Source organism: Cydia strobilella, chromosome Z (assembly GCF_947568885.1).
Source record: "Cydia strobilella chromosome Z, ilCydStro3.1, whole genome shotgun sequence".
NCBI lineage: Eukaryota > Metazoa > Arthropoda > Insecta > Lepidoptera > Tortricidae > Cydia > Cydia strobilella.
In genome coordinates this window covers 25,800,976-25,815,700 of record NC_086068.1, presented here as the reverse complement: position 1 = coordinate 25,815,700, position 14,725 = coordinate 25,800,976, and the positions used below count along the sequence as shown (strand labels likewise).

Sequence of the window (14,725 nt, the reverse complement as noted above, 5' to 3'; positions counted from 1 at the left end):
TAAGTATATCAAGAAATTACAATATGATACCGAAAGATACAGAAGACTACACATTAAATTGTGTACAATTGAATAATTATTAACTATAAAACCTTATGTTAACACAGGGTTACCTGAATATTAATATCAATTAAATCGCAGTCTTCAAAATGTAATTAAACATTAATAAGTCGTAATTGGACACCTATTCCCATATGTCACACTGGAATAACATACATTAATTAAAATATAAATTCGAAGGTTAAGTTCAGTCCAGCTACCTTCCTCTTGTTTTAATATTATAGCCATAATATTAAAACACGAGGTCGTGTATAAAATAAGTAAGTCGGATATTCTTGGCTAATACTTACTACGTTTTTTTAGCATTTGAAAGAACGGTGTTACAATTAATATAATCTGACCTAATTACATTTTACTTCAAAATATAACTGCATTAAGCTGATTTAAAACCTCATGGTTACTTCTGCAGAGTAATTTTTAATCCTACAAAAAAGCAACCGAAAATAATAAGTAAATCGTAAAATAAAATAAAAACAAGGATGTAAAGAAATATTTATTTACAAAAATAATTAAGTACCACATCAAAATTGTTGCAATTTTAAAGACTACATCGAATGTTAGTCACATAATTAATTATCACCACGGGGAGTAAATCTATAAAACATAATATACCTACAAACATATGATATATATGCAACTAGATGATCTGTTTATTTCATTTATACAGTATTAACTTCAATAGATTTGTCAGCTGAGTGTAATTTTTTTTCAACAGTATGCTTTTTACATTGGTAAAAGCATACTGCTGTATTTTTTAAGGTGTATATATTTTTTTAAATTGTTATAGCCTATTGGTTGTAGGATTTATACATACATGTAAAAATAGGCTAGTTTTCCTATAAAAGGTTAGCAAAACAACAAAAAACAAATATAAAAAAAATTAAACAATTTAGAACATAGGTATAGTAATTAGACTAAAATGCATCTCTTGGCTTACTCCGCTTATCGTTATATTCATTCATACGAACAAAGCGACCACAAATATCGGTAAGTATGAATTAGTAATTAAGAAAAAGATATAGAAACCGGCACCACACAACATTATGAGATATTCTTAGCCAGAGTCAAAATGTCTACCGTATAATGCGGGCTGTACAAACTCGTCGAGAGACCCCGAGCCAGGCCGAGAACGAGTGTGTACATGCTGCTTTCTTCTCGCCTCGCCGTTACTCGTCTCGTCGTGCCCTTCTCCGATTGGATGGCAGCGGTACCGAGGCTCTTGACGAGTTGTGTACAGCCGACACACTCCAATCCAATCCAATCCAATCAGAGAAGCGCGAGACGAGACAAGGAAGAGCGACCGAGAAGGGAGCAGTATGTACACACTCGTTCTCGGCCTGTCTCGGAGTCTCTCGACGAGTGTGTACAGCCCGCATTAGACATAGTAGATATCCGAGGGCGATACGTAAATGTCGACAAAGCAAACGCAGCAGATGATTTGATTTAAATTATTGTGATAATACCCGTTTGTGTATCTCGCTATAGCACGGGCGAGGAACGGATGATCTACTACGTCATCTGATACAAGGATAAGCTCCATGGCACTCGTTCATAAGTGATGCTAAGTTTGGAAAAAACAGTTAAAAAAAATGGAATTGGCCGAAAGCACGAAATAAGTACCACTTCCGGATTCCGGTTACAAAAAAAAAGTGAAATTTACATCTGATACAAAGATGAGACTGGTGGCAACAGATAGGAATTTATATGTAGATACTTTTTTTCGTACTTTCGGCCAATTCTAATTTTTTTACACTTTTTCCAAACTTAGCATAACTTTTATGAACGTGTGCCATGGGGCTTATAATTACCTATGTCTTATACAGGATAGCTATATATTCTTGGAAATTATGAGGATCATTTTGAAAAACGGAAAGTTATTGCCAACATGAATAGGTACACTGCCGCTCATTTTTTTATTGTTGTTTATTTATTTATTTGGGATCACCAATCATGAAAAAATTATCTGTAGCTTACATAACATTAGATGTTTGTCCAATTATAGGTAACCAATTGCTTATACCCAGTATCTTAGGACATATCTATCTATACATATAATAAAGCGGAAGAGGGTCGAAAGTCTGTACATGGAAGATATTCGAAAAAATATTAGCTGGGGATACTTAGAATCGATAACAGAACACGTTCCAACAGTTTTTAGAATTTTTGTCTGTTTGTCTGTTTATTTTATCGCGCATCAAATGAAAACGGCTGAACGGATTTTGATGAAAACTTTACTAATCTGTAAAAAAAATCCACGGCAAGGTTATAGGCTACAAAAATTTGAGAAATTCACCCCTAAGGGGGTTAAAAAGGGGATGAAAGTTTGTATGGGGTTCAAGATTCATTTTAAGGTAGCAATTTGAAACTGGCCATTCAGCGAGGTAATGCCGCCAGTATTTTTGGCACATTTGGTCCGGGGGATAATCAGAGTGGGGGTAATATTGTATTTGTTGTAATTTAGTTTTACTTTTTTGCATTAATCATTTTTATTAATAAAATTGTGTTATTTGAAACTTCGTAAAAAGATATATTATTGAAATACAAGAAAACAAATTTCAGCGTTTTTAAAAATTCATCCCCTAAGAAGGTGAAAAAGAAGAAAGTTTTTGTATGGAGATCAATTTTTTTTTTGAGTGCGTTACTTGAAACTTTGGATATGGGCATATTATTATAATACAGGAAAAGTGATTTCAGCGTTTTCAAGAATTCTTCCCCTAACGGGGTTAAAAGGGGGTTGAAAGTTTGAATCCATTACAAATGCTTTGAAACTTCTTAGAAAGGCATAAATAGACGATTACAAAAAAGTAACTTAGACGTTTTTGGAAACTTAACCCCACAAGGGGGTTGAAAGGGGGATGAAAGTTTGTCTTGGGGTGCAAATTTGATTTTAAGCTAGGAACTTGAAACTTTGCAAAAAGGTATTATATTAAAAAGCAAGAAAATTACTTTCAGCGTTTTTAAAAATTCATCCCCCAACGTGGTGAAAAAGGGGTAAAAACTTTATATTGATAACTACTTATATCATTTAAGCTAGGCCAAGTTAGGTATCGTTTTTGTATAAATCTGGTATGCTGAATTCATTTATGATATCAAAATGACACCATTCCGGAAAACACAAAAAATATGAAAAAAAAATATATATTTTTACAATCATAGAGGAACATGGAAATGGAGACTGCGTTTGTATGGAGAAGCGGCCGTGCCCTTTCCTCTTAATAATGGCCACGAAGGTGGGTACTTTAAAAAAAAACATTTTTCTATGTCGTTTGCGGAGTAAATGTCAAACGATTTGGGACTTATACGCGTCCACATGGGGAACACCCAAATATTCCGAAAAACGTTTTTCCGATTTTTATAACCACGATTTTCATAATCCCGATTTTTTTGAAGTCCGAAATATCAAAATTACGATTTTTAAAAACACGATGGAATAAAATCACGAATGTGCTATTTCTGAAAACTCAAAATCCGATTGTCACTTGACCGAAAGCTTAAAGTTCCGATTTTACACTTTTCCGAATATATTTTTTTTCGAATTCCTAAATTCCGAAAACTCATTGTCCGATCGAAAATTTAATAATTCGGTATTCAGAAATTCGGTCTTTTGGAAGGTCGAAAAAATTAAAATCGTGATATTCAAATAAAGACTCACGTTTTAGTAATTATTACGCGTGCCTGTCGTGCCGCATCATGTTAAATTCGGCATAAAATATTTTTTGCATAAAAATTCGGCATAAATAAATTAGGCAGAAATGCGAACCTGCGAACCCGAACTGTTGCTAGGAGTGGGTTAGGTTAGGTTACAACTGCGACCCCCAAGAAAACGAACTGTTGCCAGAAGTGGGTTAGGTTAGGTTAGAACTGCGGCCCCCAAGAAAACGAACTGTTGCCAGAAAAGTAGGTTAGGTTAGGTTAGAACTGCGACCCCCAAGAAAACGAACTGTTGCCAGAAAAGTGGATTAGGTTAGGTTAGAACTGCGACCCTCAAGAAAACGGACTGTAACAATATATTCGGAATATCGTTATTCGGAAATTTGAAACTTGGGATATTTAAAATAGGAATCACGTCAATTCGGAATAAGGGCAATTCAGAATTCGTGATTATGAAAATCGTAAATGTTAAATACGGCGTTTGTCACTGTCGGAATTGTTATAATCGGAATTATGTGGTTCGGAATAATGGCAATTCGGAATTCGTGATTTCAAAAATCGTAATTGTTAAATTCGGTGTTTGCCACCATCGGAATTGTTATAATCGGAATTATGTAGTTCGGAATTTTCAATTTTTTTTAGGAAATATAAATCTTTGTGATTTTCATCATTCGTAATTACGACAGTCGGAATTTTGATGGATCGAGCATTTAAAAAGCGGAATTATAAAATTCGATATTCTAAAATTCGAAATAAAAATTATCGGAATTATGTAGTGTACCCGTTACCATGCCTTCCCGGATAAAAATAGAATCTTTCGCGAAAGTCTCGCAACGCATTGAGGCTACAAGGGGCACGGTCTTAGGAGTCTGAGAAAGACCACGGTGAGACTCAGTGGCGCTCTAGCCAGGCAGGTCGCTTCACTTTGGATGATATTTGCCATGGACATATTATGATTTGGATAGGTACAGTCAAGGACGTAAAAATCCAAAAATTGTACTGTATCGTTCGATATACACCTACTTACGATATACTCTATGTCGTTTAAATCACGTCAAAAATTTGAATAAGGGCAAAAAAATTGATTTTGGAGTGTAGTTTTATTTAGTGGTACCTAATTGTAAAATATTTTATCTGGACTACAGTCCCCTAGCGTATCCATCAACTTTATACGACAACAACATCATATATATATTAGCGTATACATCAAGTTCCGCCTCCAGGGGAGAGGGAGATAAATTATGGGTTTACTGACACAGACCGAATTCCACGCAGGCGAAGCCGCGGGCACAGCTAGTATACAATATAGGTACAGTAGGAATGACTTAAGCTATTAATAAATAAAATATTACAATTATTTATTTTTTATTATCAACGATTACAAAATCGACTCAGAATTATACTGTTAAGTCGCAGTCGGGTAACATCAGTTTTTTGTGCAGTTTACTATTTTAATTTAACAGACATATCGAGCTTCAAAATGATGTGCAGAATCAGCAGAATATTCGTGTACATTGCCTATTTTACCAAAGGGCAAGGGTAAAAAAATCCATAAATCGTTTTCCAGTACAAAATCGTTTTATTTTGTATGAACTAGTACATAAGGGTTTTTTAAATCGTTGTATAAAGAAAAACTCGAAATTTTAAAGGATGTCTGGCAACAATTTGAGGTTCAAGATATTTACCTAAATAAAAATTCAATCCAACATGTAAGAGTCATTTATCGAACAGTATGATTTTGAAAAAAAAAATTTTTTATACAATTGTATGGTGAAAATTGCGGGTGCCTAAATACTTTTGAGCGGTAGTGTACCTAGTGTAAACCTAAACTATGAGAATTGACAAAATTTGTCATCTCTAGCCAGCAGTCGATACATTTTGTTATGAAAAATCTATAAAATTATCTCAGTATTTATTTTATATCACTGCCGCATTTTGGATTACACACCCTATACCCAGACGTCGGATGAGGAAAGTAATAGGTAATCTGAAGATACGCAATCGTCACCCGATTTTCTTTACGGGTAACTATCTATGAAAACTAGACTATTTATTTATTTATTTAGATGTCTGTCAGTAGGGCGATACAGCACAACGACTTCACATGGTGCGCTAAACAAATACCTAGTTACTTAAAACAAAATTATAATCATTAATAAATAAAAATAAAATTAGGCACGTAACTGTTTAGTTATCAATCTTATCATTGTATTTTCCCCTAACATTTAGTGTACTTTGAATTTAGTCGAATTTCTGTTGACTAGGAATTATGTAGGCATTATTTTTTTCCGTTTTGCTACATGACACACTTATTTCTATAAATGTGTAGGGTTATTCGTCTGTTACTGGCCACCTTATACTAAAATGGCTAAAATAAGAATAATATTTATTTATTCACACAATTCAAGTAAACCAAATAACATTAGTCATGAAAATGACTTGGATTGTGTGAATATCGAACGGAATCTTTTTAGTAGGTGTAGGTGTCCAGTTATTTGAAAGGTGGCCAGTAATAGACAATTTACCCTATACTGGACAGCGCTCAAATCTTGCAGGTGACAATCTCACCTGAGTGCTATAGTTGAGTGCATTAAGTGTAAGGTGTATCGTAATATTTTGCTATCAGCATTTTGAACAGTATTTTGTCATGACTCATGGCACGTCACTTGAACATATCACTTGATATTTGATATTTCAAATGTTATGTAACCTTGACCTGTAACCTAATGTCATTAATAATTTTCATTTTCATTTTATCATTGTTAAATGAAGGATAACATAAGATAATTGTTATTTGAAACTAGATTTGATTAAACAATTTTTACCCATTCTGGAGATATTAAGTCACTTTATATTTATACTTTTTTATTTATTCTGGAGATTGAGACAGTTACAATACGACTTGCTTAAAACCGATGCTTAATAACGAGGCATTGAGTCCATACATAATATAATAATAAAATTTAACTACGCAACTGCTGCTAAAATTGCGCTCCGGAACTCGAATTGGGGTGTTAAATATAACCGCTAAGCTTAAGAGGAAAGGGGACGGCTCCCTGGATATTGGCATTATGGAAAATATTTTTACATAATTTGATACATATTAATCTAGGAGGATATAACCAAACGGAGTAGCCATTAACAGGCTTTCCCCTCTGTCGAAAATAGTCGGCCAATGGTCATACACAATGTATGGACTGACGTTTATCTGACATGGCTATTTTGACGTTACGTATACATTTGACGTTCCCCTCCCCGCAAAAATTGGTAGACTTTTTTGTACAGCAAAGTGTGTCGCAATATTTTCAATAAGAATAAGAACAAGTCATAAGCTGTATAATATATCGAACGCCATTTTGTTTGTTTTTTATATCCATTTTAGACTCGTACGTTTAGGAGCCCTTCCCCTTCTGTGAAAGCTTGTAACTTGTAAATCAAGTGGAAGTCGTTTTAATTTATTTCTTTCTACTAATATAAGATATAAGGTGTTATAAAAAAATATTATAAAAAGTTACAAGAGTTCGTGAAACCTGGCGCCTGGTATAGGTAATGTATGCAAGTTGGCAATAATCCGATTTGCAAAACCGAAGTGCTCCCTTGTGAGCACTACAAATTGATTCAGTATTTGTCAGGTACGCGTGAACAAAGTAAGTGACTCCGTCAGGGAGAATAAGTGCATGTGCAGATATTTCCGAGCACTCGTGAAGTAGATAAGTAGAGATATTGTTTAGTCCACGAAATCGTTGTTAATAAACTTTTCAAAATACAAACGGCCAACATTCTCAACATGAAGGAGCTGTAAGAACAGGTATAATAGATGTATACAAGATTAATACATATACATTAGGTATATACTTAGAAACATTATAAATAGGTCACGAAGTGATACAAGGTGACTAGATACTAGGCGACGACTACTGTTCATATGGCTACATTTGTTTACAATTTACATAATGCGCCGCTGGTGTCATACATAATGATGTTCGAACACGGATGGTAAGCTGTTGTCTCCCACTTTACTCCTGGCTATATACTCCCCCCCCCGCAAAAAATGGCAGAATGATTTGTACGGTAAGATATCACTCGGGCGGCTCGGGCCGACATGTCGCAAGCCGGCGTTGCTAATATTTATATACGTTTTGATGTTTATCATAGCTAGCCTTAATAAAAAAAATGTTACATTACAATACTATAAATACCACCAATACCTACTTTAAAGGAAGTCCCAACCTACTACCTTGTAATGTAACATTTTATTAATGAAATAAAATATTTTCATTTTCAATATTCGACACCTTGCTGTCAACTTTATTGCTATGACATTACGATTGAAAATGACGATTATTGGAGCTGTGTCGGGCACTGGAGCGTTAATTGTAATTTTTTTCGTGTTTTTCTTTTTCACACTATTAAATTGTGTAAAAATATTTTCCAATATACTAATGTCCAGACGAAAAAAGGAGACTACGTTTGTACGGAGGTGTAGTCCGCTTTCCTTTTAAGTGAGGATGCAATTTTTTTATACATTGTTTTTGTATTGATCTAACTTGTGGCGTGGAAGTCTGTTATAAAACCGCCTTAATATATACTAAATATATTGATACCTTTTATAAAAAAGATATGCCAGCAAATTATAAGTTTCCAAATAAGTACTTACTTATTTCTAATTATTCCCTAAAATATTTTTTTTTTTTGTAGAAAATGAAGTTATCACTGACAATTTAGAAATACCCTTTAATTTTAAATTGTCACAAAATTTTTAGCACATCTTATCTTTAGGGTTCCTTACCAAAAAGGTACAAAAGGAACCCTTATGGTGCGACTTTCTCTGTCTGTCTGTCTGTCTGTCTGTCTGTCTGTCACATTGCTAAATATCGAGAACTACTGAAGCTATCGATTTGAAATTTGGAATAGTTATGTACAGCGCTAATCTTAACAGATTGGTGGTGTAATTATTTTATTTTATTTTTTATAATTATGCAAGATGCCCAATATAAAGCTTATTTGTAAATTATTGTACCAAATGTTATGAATACCCGAAGTGTTACAAGTACCAGCTTTTCATCCAAAAATCACGGATGTTTAAGTTTTTATTAGGGCGTCTTGTATTTATGTAAAAATAAGTAAATAAAATTACGTCTTCAAATCATAGAATTAAAATTACCAATAAATAAATACTTTGCGTGTTTGTGAAGTGAAAACTTTTTTAGCGGCGCTGTGCACTTTTTGTGACGAGGAAAAAATGTTAAACTCGCGACAGAACTCGTGACAGGTCACGTGACCGAAAGATTGAAAATTCGTAAAACGGACACGTGACCTGCCCGCGCAGCATGGTTCCCCTATCACTAAGTCCGTCACTTTCGCACTCACATACTTGTTAGAACGTGACAGGCATGGTGATAAGCGTACTGTGCTACGACCCCTGACCGAAATTATGGATGGAAGTTGATTTTTTTGAGAGATAAACTTTTTAATGTTAAATAATTGTGATAGTTCTGAAGTGTAAATTTTTTAATGTAATATAAATTGTTATGTTTGTGTACGATAAATGAATATTGTATTTAACCACATAAATAATAGTACGTTTATATTGATAACTAAGCAATTCGTGTAAAATTATTCCCTAACCATTCCAAAATATCAAAAATGCACGTTAATATTCATGTTTTCACTTCTGCCGGCACTCCCGGAGTGCAACCAGTTGTTTTTTTTTCTAAAAAAGGAATATATAGTTTGTCAAGGGGCTGTCTCATTTCGGGCGTAGACGGAGAGAGTCATACTGTTTTTGTCTTGCACTGGTGCTGGCGCCCAGAAGAAGGGGATATGGGTGTAGTTTTTTTTGTTCTTATTTACTGACAAGATTTGCTTGACCTTACTATTATTGCTATTGTACAAACATTTTATTGCAGTGGCAACATTGCCGTAGTTTTTTTGGTCTTGAATTCCAGTTTCAGTTACATTTAAGTAAATAAAGTAAAGGGATAGCCGCGTTTTTTGTCCTGTAAGATAAAACTACACTTATTGCCGTTGTTTATGTATACGGCTGTCCCTTTTAAAGTTATTTAAAAATCCGTTAAATTCGTTTGTCCTGTTATTTTTAAATAATTGTTTGTTAAATAGATACACATTTTATTGTAAGTGGATGTTATTAGGATTATGAATGAGGGTTATCCCTTTGTTGTGTCTTTACACGCGTGATAAACTCGTCCATCACACTGTTTAGCAATAATTGCCACATTATTGCTAAACAGCATCCTATTGCAATAAATAATATTTGATATAATTCACGCGGTACTTGTATTATTATTTCTTTACCAATCTTGTTGGATAATGCATTTAACTTTCATAGGACACCACTAGACTCGTCAATATTATTTTGGAAATTTTCATCATCTAGGTATCGTAATTGTAACTAATACTGAGGTCGTCTTACAATCTTAACCAAAACAGACAATCTACTGACAGTGGCAGAAGTATATAAGCGGACCAGGAGTTCAAAATTATTTACACCCCCTTTTTTGTTGTAGAAGTAGGAGCTTATGCAAATCACGTTAGGATAGATACGATACGTCGCCCGCTTAGCTACTTCTGCTGCTGACTGTACGCCCAATAGGAGCAACTAAATTAGTTTATCTTATATTTAGTTAGTACTTATACAACTATGACTTCAACTTCAGTATAGTATAAAGGTATTGATTATGAGACTCTGCCTTCTCTTGTTTTAATCGCATTACAATTTTAGAGCGCAAAACAGCGCGAAATGTTTTATCCTCCTTTTTGGTATATAATCTTAACAAAATATTGTGATTTTACTTTAAAAACAATATACACTGTAAAACATAACATAATATACTTAAATTAGAGTAATTGTGAACTTAATACTGAACAGATGATGTTCGTGAAATAGTATAATGTTGAGACAAAATATTATGACAAATAAATAAAACTCATACATCTTACAGATATAATTAATTTAAAACAGAATAAAATTCATTGTGATGAAAATTAATAGAAATAATTTGTACTAAGGTGTTTAAAAAAACTAGTGACTTCTGATGATGTTGCCAAACGACCAATGTAACAAGTTACAAGTAATTATAACAATTTTAATACATACATACAATTATAACGTAATAACTTCATACACTATTAGGAATTATCATTTACTGACGCAAAAATATAACAATACTAGAATACTACTAATCCTGGCAACACCACAATTAATTACTTAACAAACTTTAAAAGCAGATTGATAAAATTGATACAAGTCAATTAATTAAAAACATAAAAATGACATTGAATACTCGTAACAGTTTTTAAAGTCGTAACACACTGCCGCACCGCACCGCGAGCTTGGTGCGCCGCACCCATAAGTGAGAGCGAGAAACAGATATCAAACTTTTACAGTGCATATGGTGCTACTTTACTGCACTAGTACGGTAATTAGCACTTAACGTCCCTATGTCGAAAATTTAAAGGGCCATATGTACTGTAAAACGTACGATACGCGTGCGAATATATAATTCTCAACTCGAGTCGATTTAAAACACTCCCTTCGGTCGTGTTTTAATTTATCGCCGCTCGTTGTTAAATCCTACTTTTCGCACTTGTATCGTCTATATCACCGCAAAATTAATCAATTATGGTACATATTTTATTATACATGGAGCAGGTGCAGGTGTTCAATATATAAGTATTATTTATAACCGTAGTTTGGTACATAAAAACAACACAATTAAAAAAAACTAATATTACAATTGCTACAATACTGAAACTAAAACAGACCAAGGCCAAATAGATCATTCATGAGAGATACGTATGTAAATGACCAATCCAACAGTGGTGGGGCTACTGTAGAACTCTATTCCCTTCGGCTTGCTTAATGTGAGACAGTGAACACCCTATCTATTCTATAGATTTTAAGATAAAGCACTAAAAGCCGCACAACAAAAACAGTCCGGTTCGCCAAATGGATATACGAGTAGTTGACGCGCCGCCACGCCACTGCAATCCAATTACTTTGGTGGGTCCGACAATTAGAACGGTAGTTTATTGCTACTTCTTTTATTCTTATGTATTTATTTAATAGAAACTTAAATACGAATTGAGTTGTTGTTGTTCACAACAATCCATTTTGTATTAAAACATGAAATACGCGCTAACATAAGATTATCGTGTAAAGACCATTTTGCAAATAAAATGTATTACATACTGCATTTTGACTTTATTATTACACAAGGACTTTGGTGTCATAATGAGCGAAGGGTGAGCTTATGGACTAAGCGCATCGTGGCAGTATTTAGTCAAATGTTGTAATTGCTCAGCACTGGGCATGTAAGCACAAAGATTCAGAAACGGATATTTTCTATAGCGTTAATAAGTATGAGACAGTCTGAATCCAAAAAAAACTTAGTCAGATTTCACCACCAAAAAAATTTATAATATCGCCATAGTATAGGTACAGAATTACCGTCAAATGGATTATGTATCCGGATAGCAAATTAACGTTATTTTATTATGCATGAGCCATCAGGAGCACATTCAACTACGATCAACAAAACAAATAAATCATCCAGAAATGGCTGTCTCTTAAAGTTTCAGACTCCAAATGAGAAGAAAAGAATGCAGTTAATTGTATTAATCTTCGTTTAACAAAAAATTATATAAATAAATCTATACATGACTGCAATACTGTTTAAATTTATTGTGATGTTGATGTTGCGTGTAAAAGCTGGCAACATATGAACATACCAAAACGACACCTTGTTTAAAAAATACGCAATGAGGCTATATTAAAAGACATCGTACCATAAGAGTAATACGATGCATATAAAAACACATTCGACCCCATAATTGTATATCTAACCATTTCATTCGCACGGCTGCAAATACAAAGTGTTTTATTCTTATAATTACCATTCCTAATGCATTTACAGCATTAAATGTCCACTCAAGAGACAAACATTGCTTTCTGACGTTAAACAGCCAACACCACGATCTCGCGGTAGTCTTACGTATCAATATTTTCACCATAAACCAATCACGTGATTTTCATTTGGAATCCGATAGTTACAAAGCTTCAGTAGGGCGAAACATCTGTAAAGAAAAAAAAACTTCATTTATTTGTACAAGCCTAAATACTGCTTGAAAAATTATGGCTGATTGATTTCTGATTTTTGACAGTTAGGCTCTAAATGTATATATTTATTATTCACTCTATAACTATTTCATTGTTTACTTATACCTACCTATACTTAAATATCGTGCATATTAATTGTACTATTATTACAAGTAGGTATGTGAAAGTTACAGTACCTACCTATTAATTTATTAGTATTCTATAGTCATCTCTTCGTATCGACTTGATATACATACATACGAATAATATTTAAAGCTAATAGTTAATTTCCAGTCCAGAATCTTGAAGGCATCCTCCAATGCAGCGGTGAACAGCTTTGGGGAGATTACATCTCCTTGTCTGACTCCCCGCTGCAATGGAATAGGCTTCGAGCTCTGGCCCTGTAGTCGGACGGACATGGTGGCGTTTTCGTACAAACACTTCAGCACTTCGATATACCGGTAGTCAATTTGGCACCTTTGGAGAGACTGCAGCACAGCCCAAGTCTCGATCGAATCGAAGGCTTTCTCGTAGTCCACAAATGCAAGGCAAAGGGGGAGGTTATATTCCTCAGTCTTCTGTATAACCTGCCGCAACGCATGTATGTGGTCTAAGGTACTATAGCCTTTACGGAAACCTGCTTGTTCGGGAGGCTGGAAGTCGTCAAACCTGCGTGCGAGACGGTTCGTGATGACTCTCGAAAACAGCTTGTAGACATGGCTCAGAAGTAAGATGGGTCTATAATTCTTCAGCAAGGTGTTATCACCTTTTTTGAAGAAGAGCACCACCACACTTCTATTCCACGCTTGCGGCGTTTTTCCTTCGCGCATGACGGAACTAAACAGCGTCTGAAGGGCCTTAAGGACTGGTTTACCACCCGGGGCTTTGCCATTCTTAAGCTGTTTGAGAGCCATACTAATCTCGTACAGGCTGACGTCCGGGATATCTTCGGTATAGTGTCGAGGTAGTCTAGCTCTAGGGTCTCTAGCTAGATCCATGACGGGTGCTCGGGTTGTTGTGTATAACTGTCCATAGAACTTCTCGACTTCTCCCAAGAGCTCAGGTTTGGATGAGATGATCCTGCCGTCGTCGGTCTTCAGTTTTGTTAGTTGGCTTTGGCCAATAGACAGATCTCTGGCAAACACCTTCGAGCCTCTGTTGCGCTTGATAGCCTCTTCAATACTGTTAGTATTGAATCGGCGTATATCTCGCTTCAGAGACTTCGAGATCTGTCTGTTGAGCTGCCTATAACGACAAACGTCACCTGACGACTGCAGAATCATCTCACGCCTCACCTCCATGAGCTTGAGAGTGGAGTCCGAGAGTTTCTTGGTTCTTGTACGACGAGTCTTGAAGAACTTGGACCCGACCGTATGAACAGCTTCCACAAACCTGTCGTTGTAATCGTCCAGGTCGCTAGCTAGGCATTCGAACCGGTTTTGAAGTTCGAGCTGGAAGCTCTCGGGGTTTTGGAGCTGGGCCGGTGCCGGGCGGAGCGTAGACTTTATCAGTCGAGATCTCTCAAGCCTAAATTGAATATTCAGTGTGCCTCTTACCATACGGTGATCGCTCCCGGTTTTGACCGAATTGATCACAGAAACATCACTGAATATTTGCTTCTTCGTCGACATGATAAAGTCGATCTCATTCCTTGTTGCACCGTCAGGGCTCACCCAGGTCCACTTCCCGTGCTCACGTTTCCTGAAGAAGGAGTTCATCATATAGAGTCCTTCCTTCTCCATGAAACCAGCCAGTAGGTGGCCCCGGTGATTCCTACGCCCCATTCCAAATTGCCCCACAATCAGCTCTTCACCGTCTCGTTTTCCCAGCTTAGCGTTGAAGTCCCCCATAACAACTGTGAAGTGAGTTTTGGAGCTATGCATGGCTCTGGAGATA

General features: G+C 35.4%; 1 protein-coding gene across 2 annotated transcripts in view; it reads right to left on the bottom strand.

The window, feature by feature from the left end:
* The window catches only part of LOC134754210 (dual specificity calcium/calmodulin-dependent 3',5'-cyclic nucleotide phosphodiesterase 1C-like), a 166,409-nt gene that overhangs the window by 40,709 nt on the left and 110,975 nt on the right, over window positions 1-14,725 (bottom strand). The window contains exon 11 of one of the 2 annotated variants that reach the window (XR_010128878.1): window positions 9,364-12,807. Coding sequence is in view for 1 of the 2 variants with exons in the window: in XM_063690371.1 (XP_063546441.1) it covers window positions 12,781-12,807 (27 nt within the window). In the remaining variant the exon portion in view is untranslated. Of the gene's footprint in view, window positions 1-535; window positions 12,808-14,725 lie in introns of those variants that run through there. The other variant, XM_063690371.1, reaches the window with a different exon arrangement.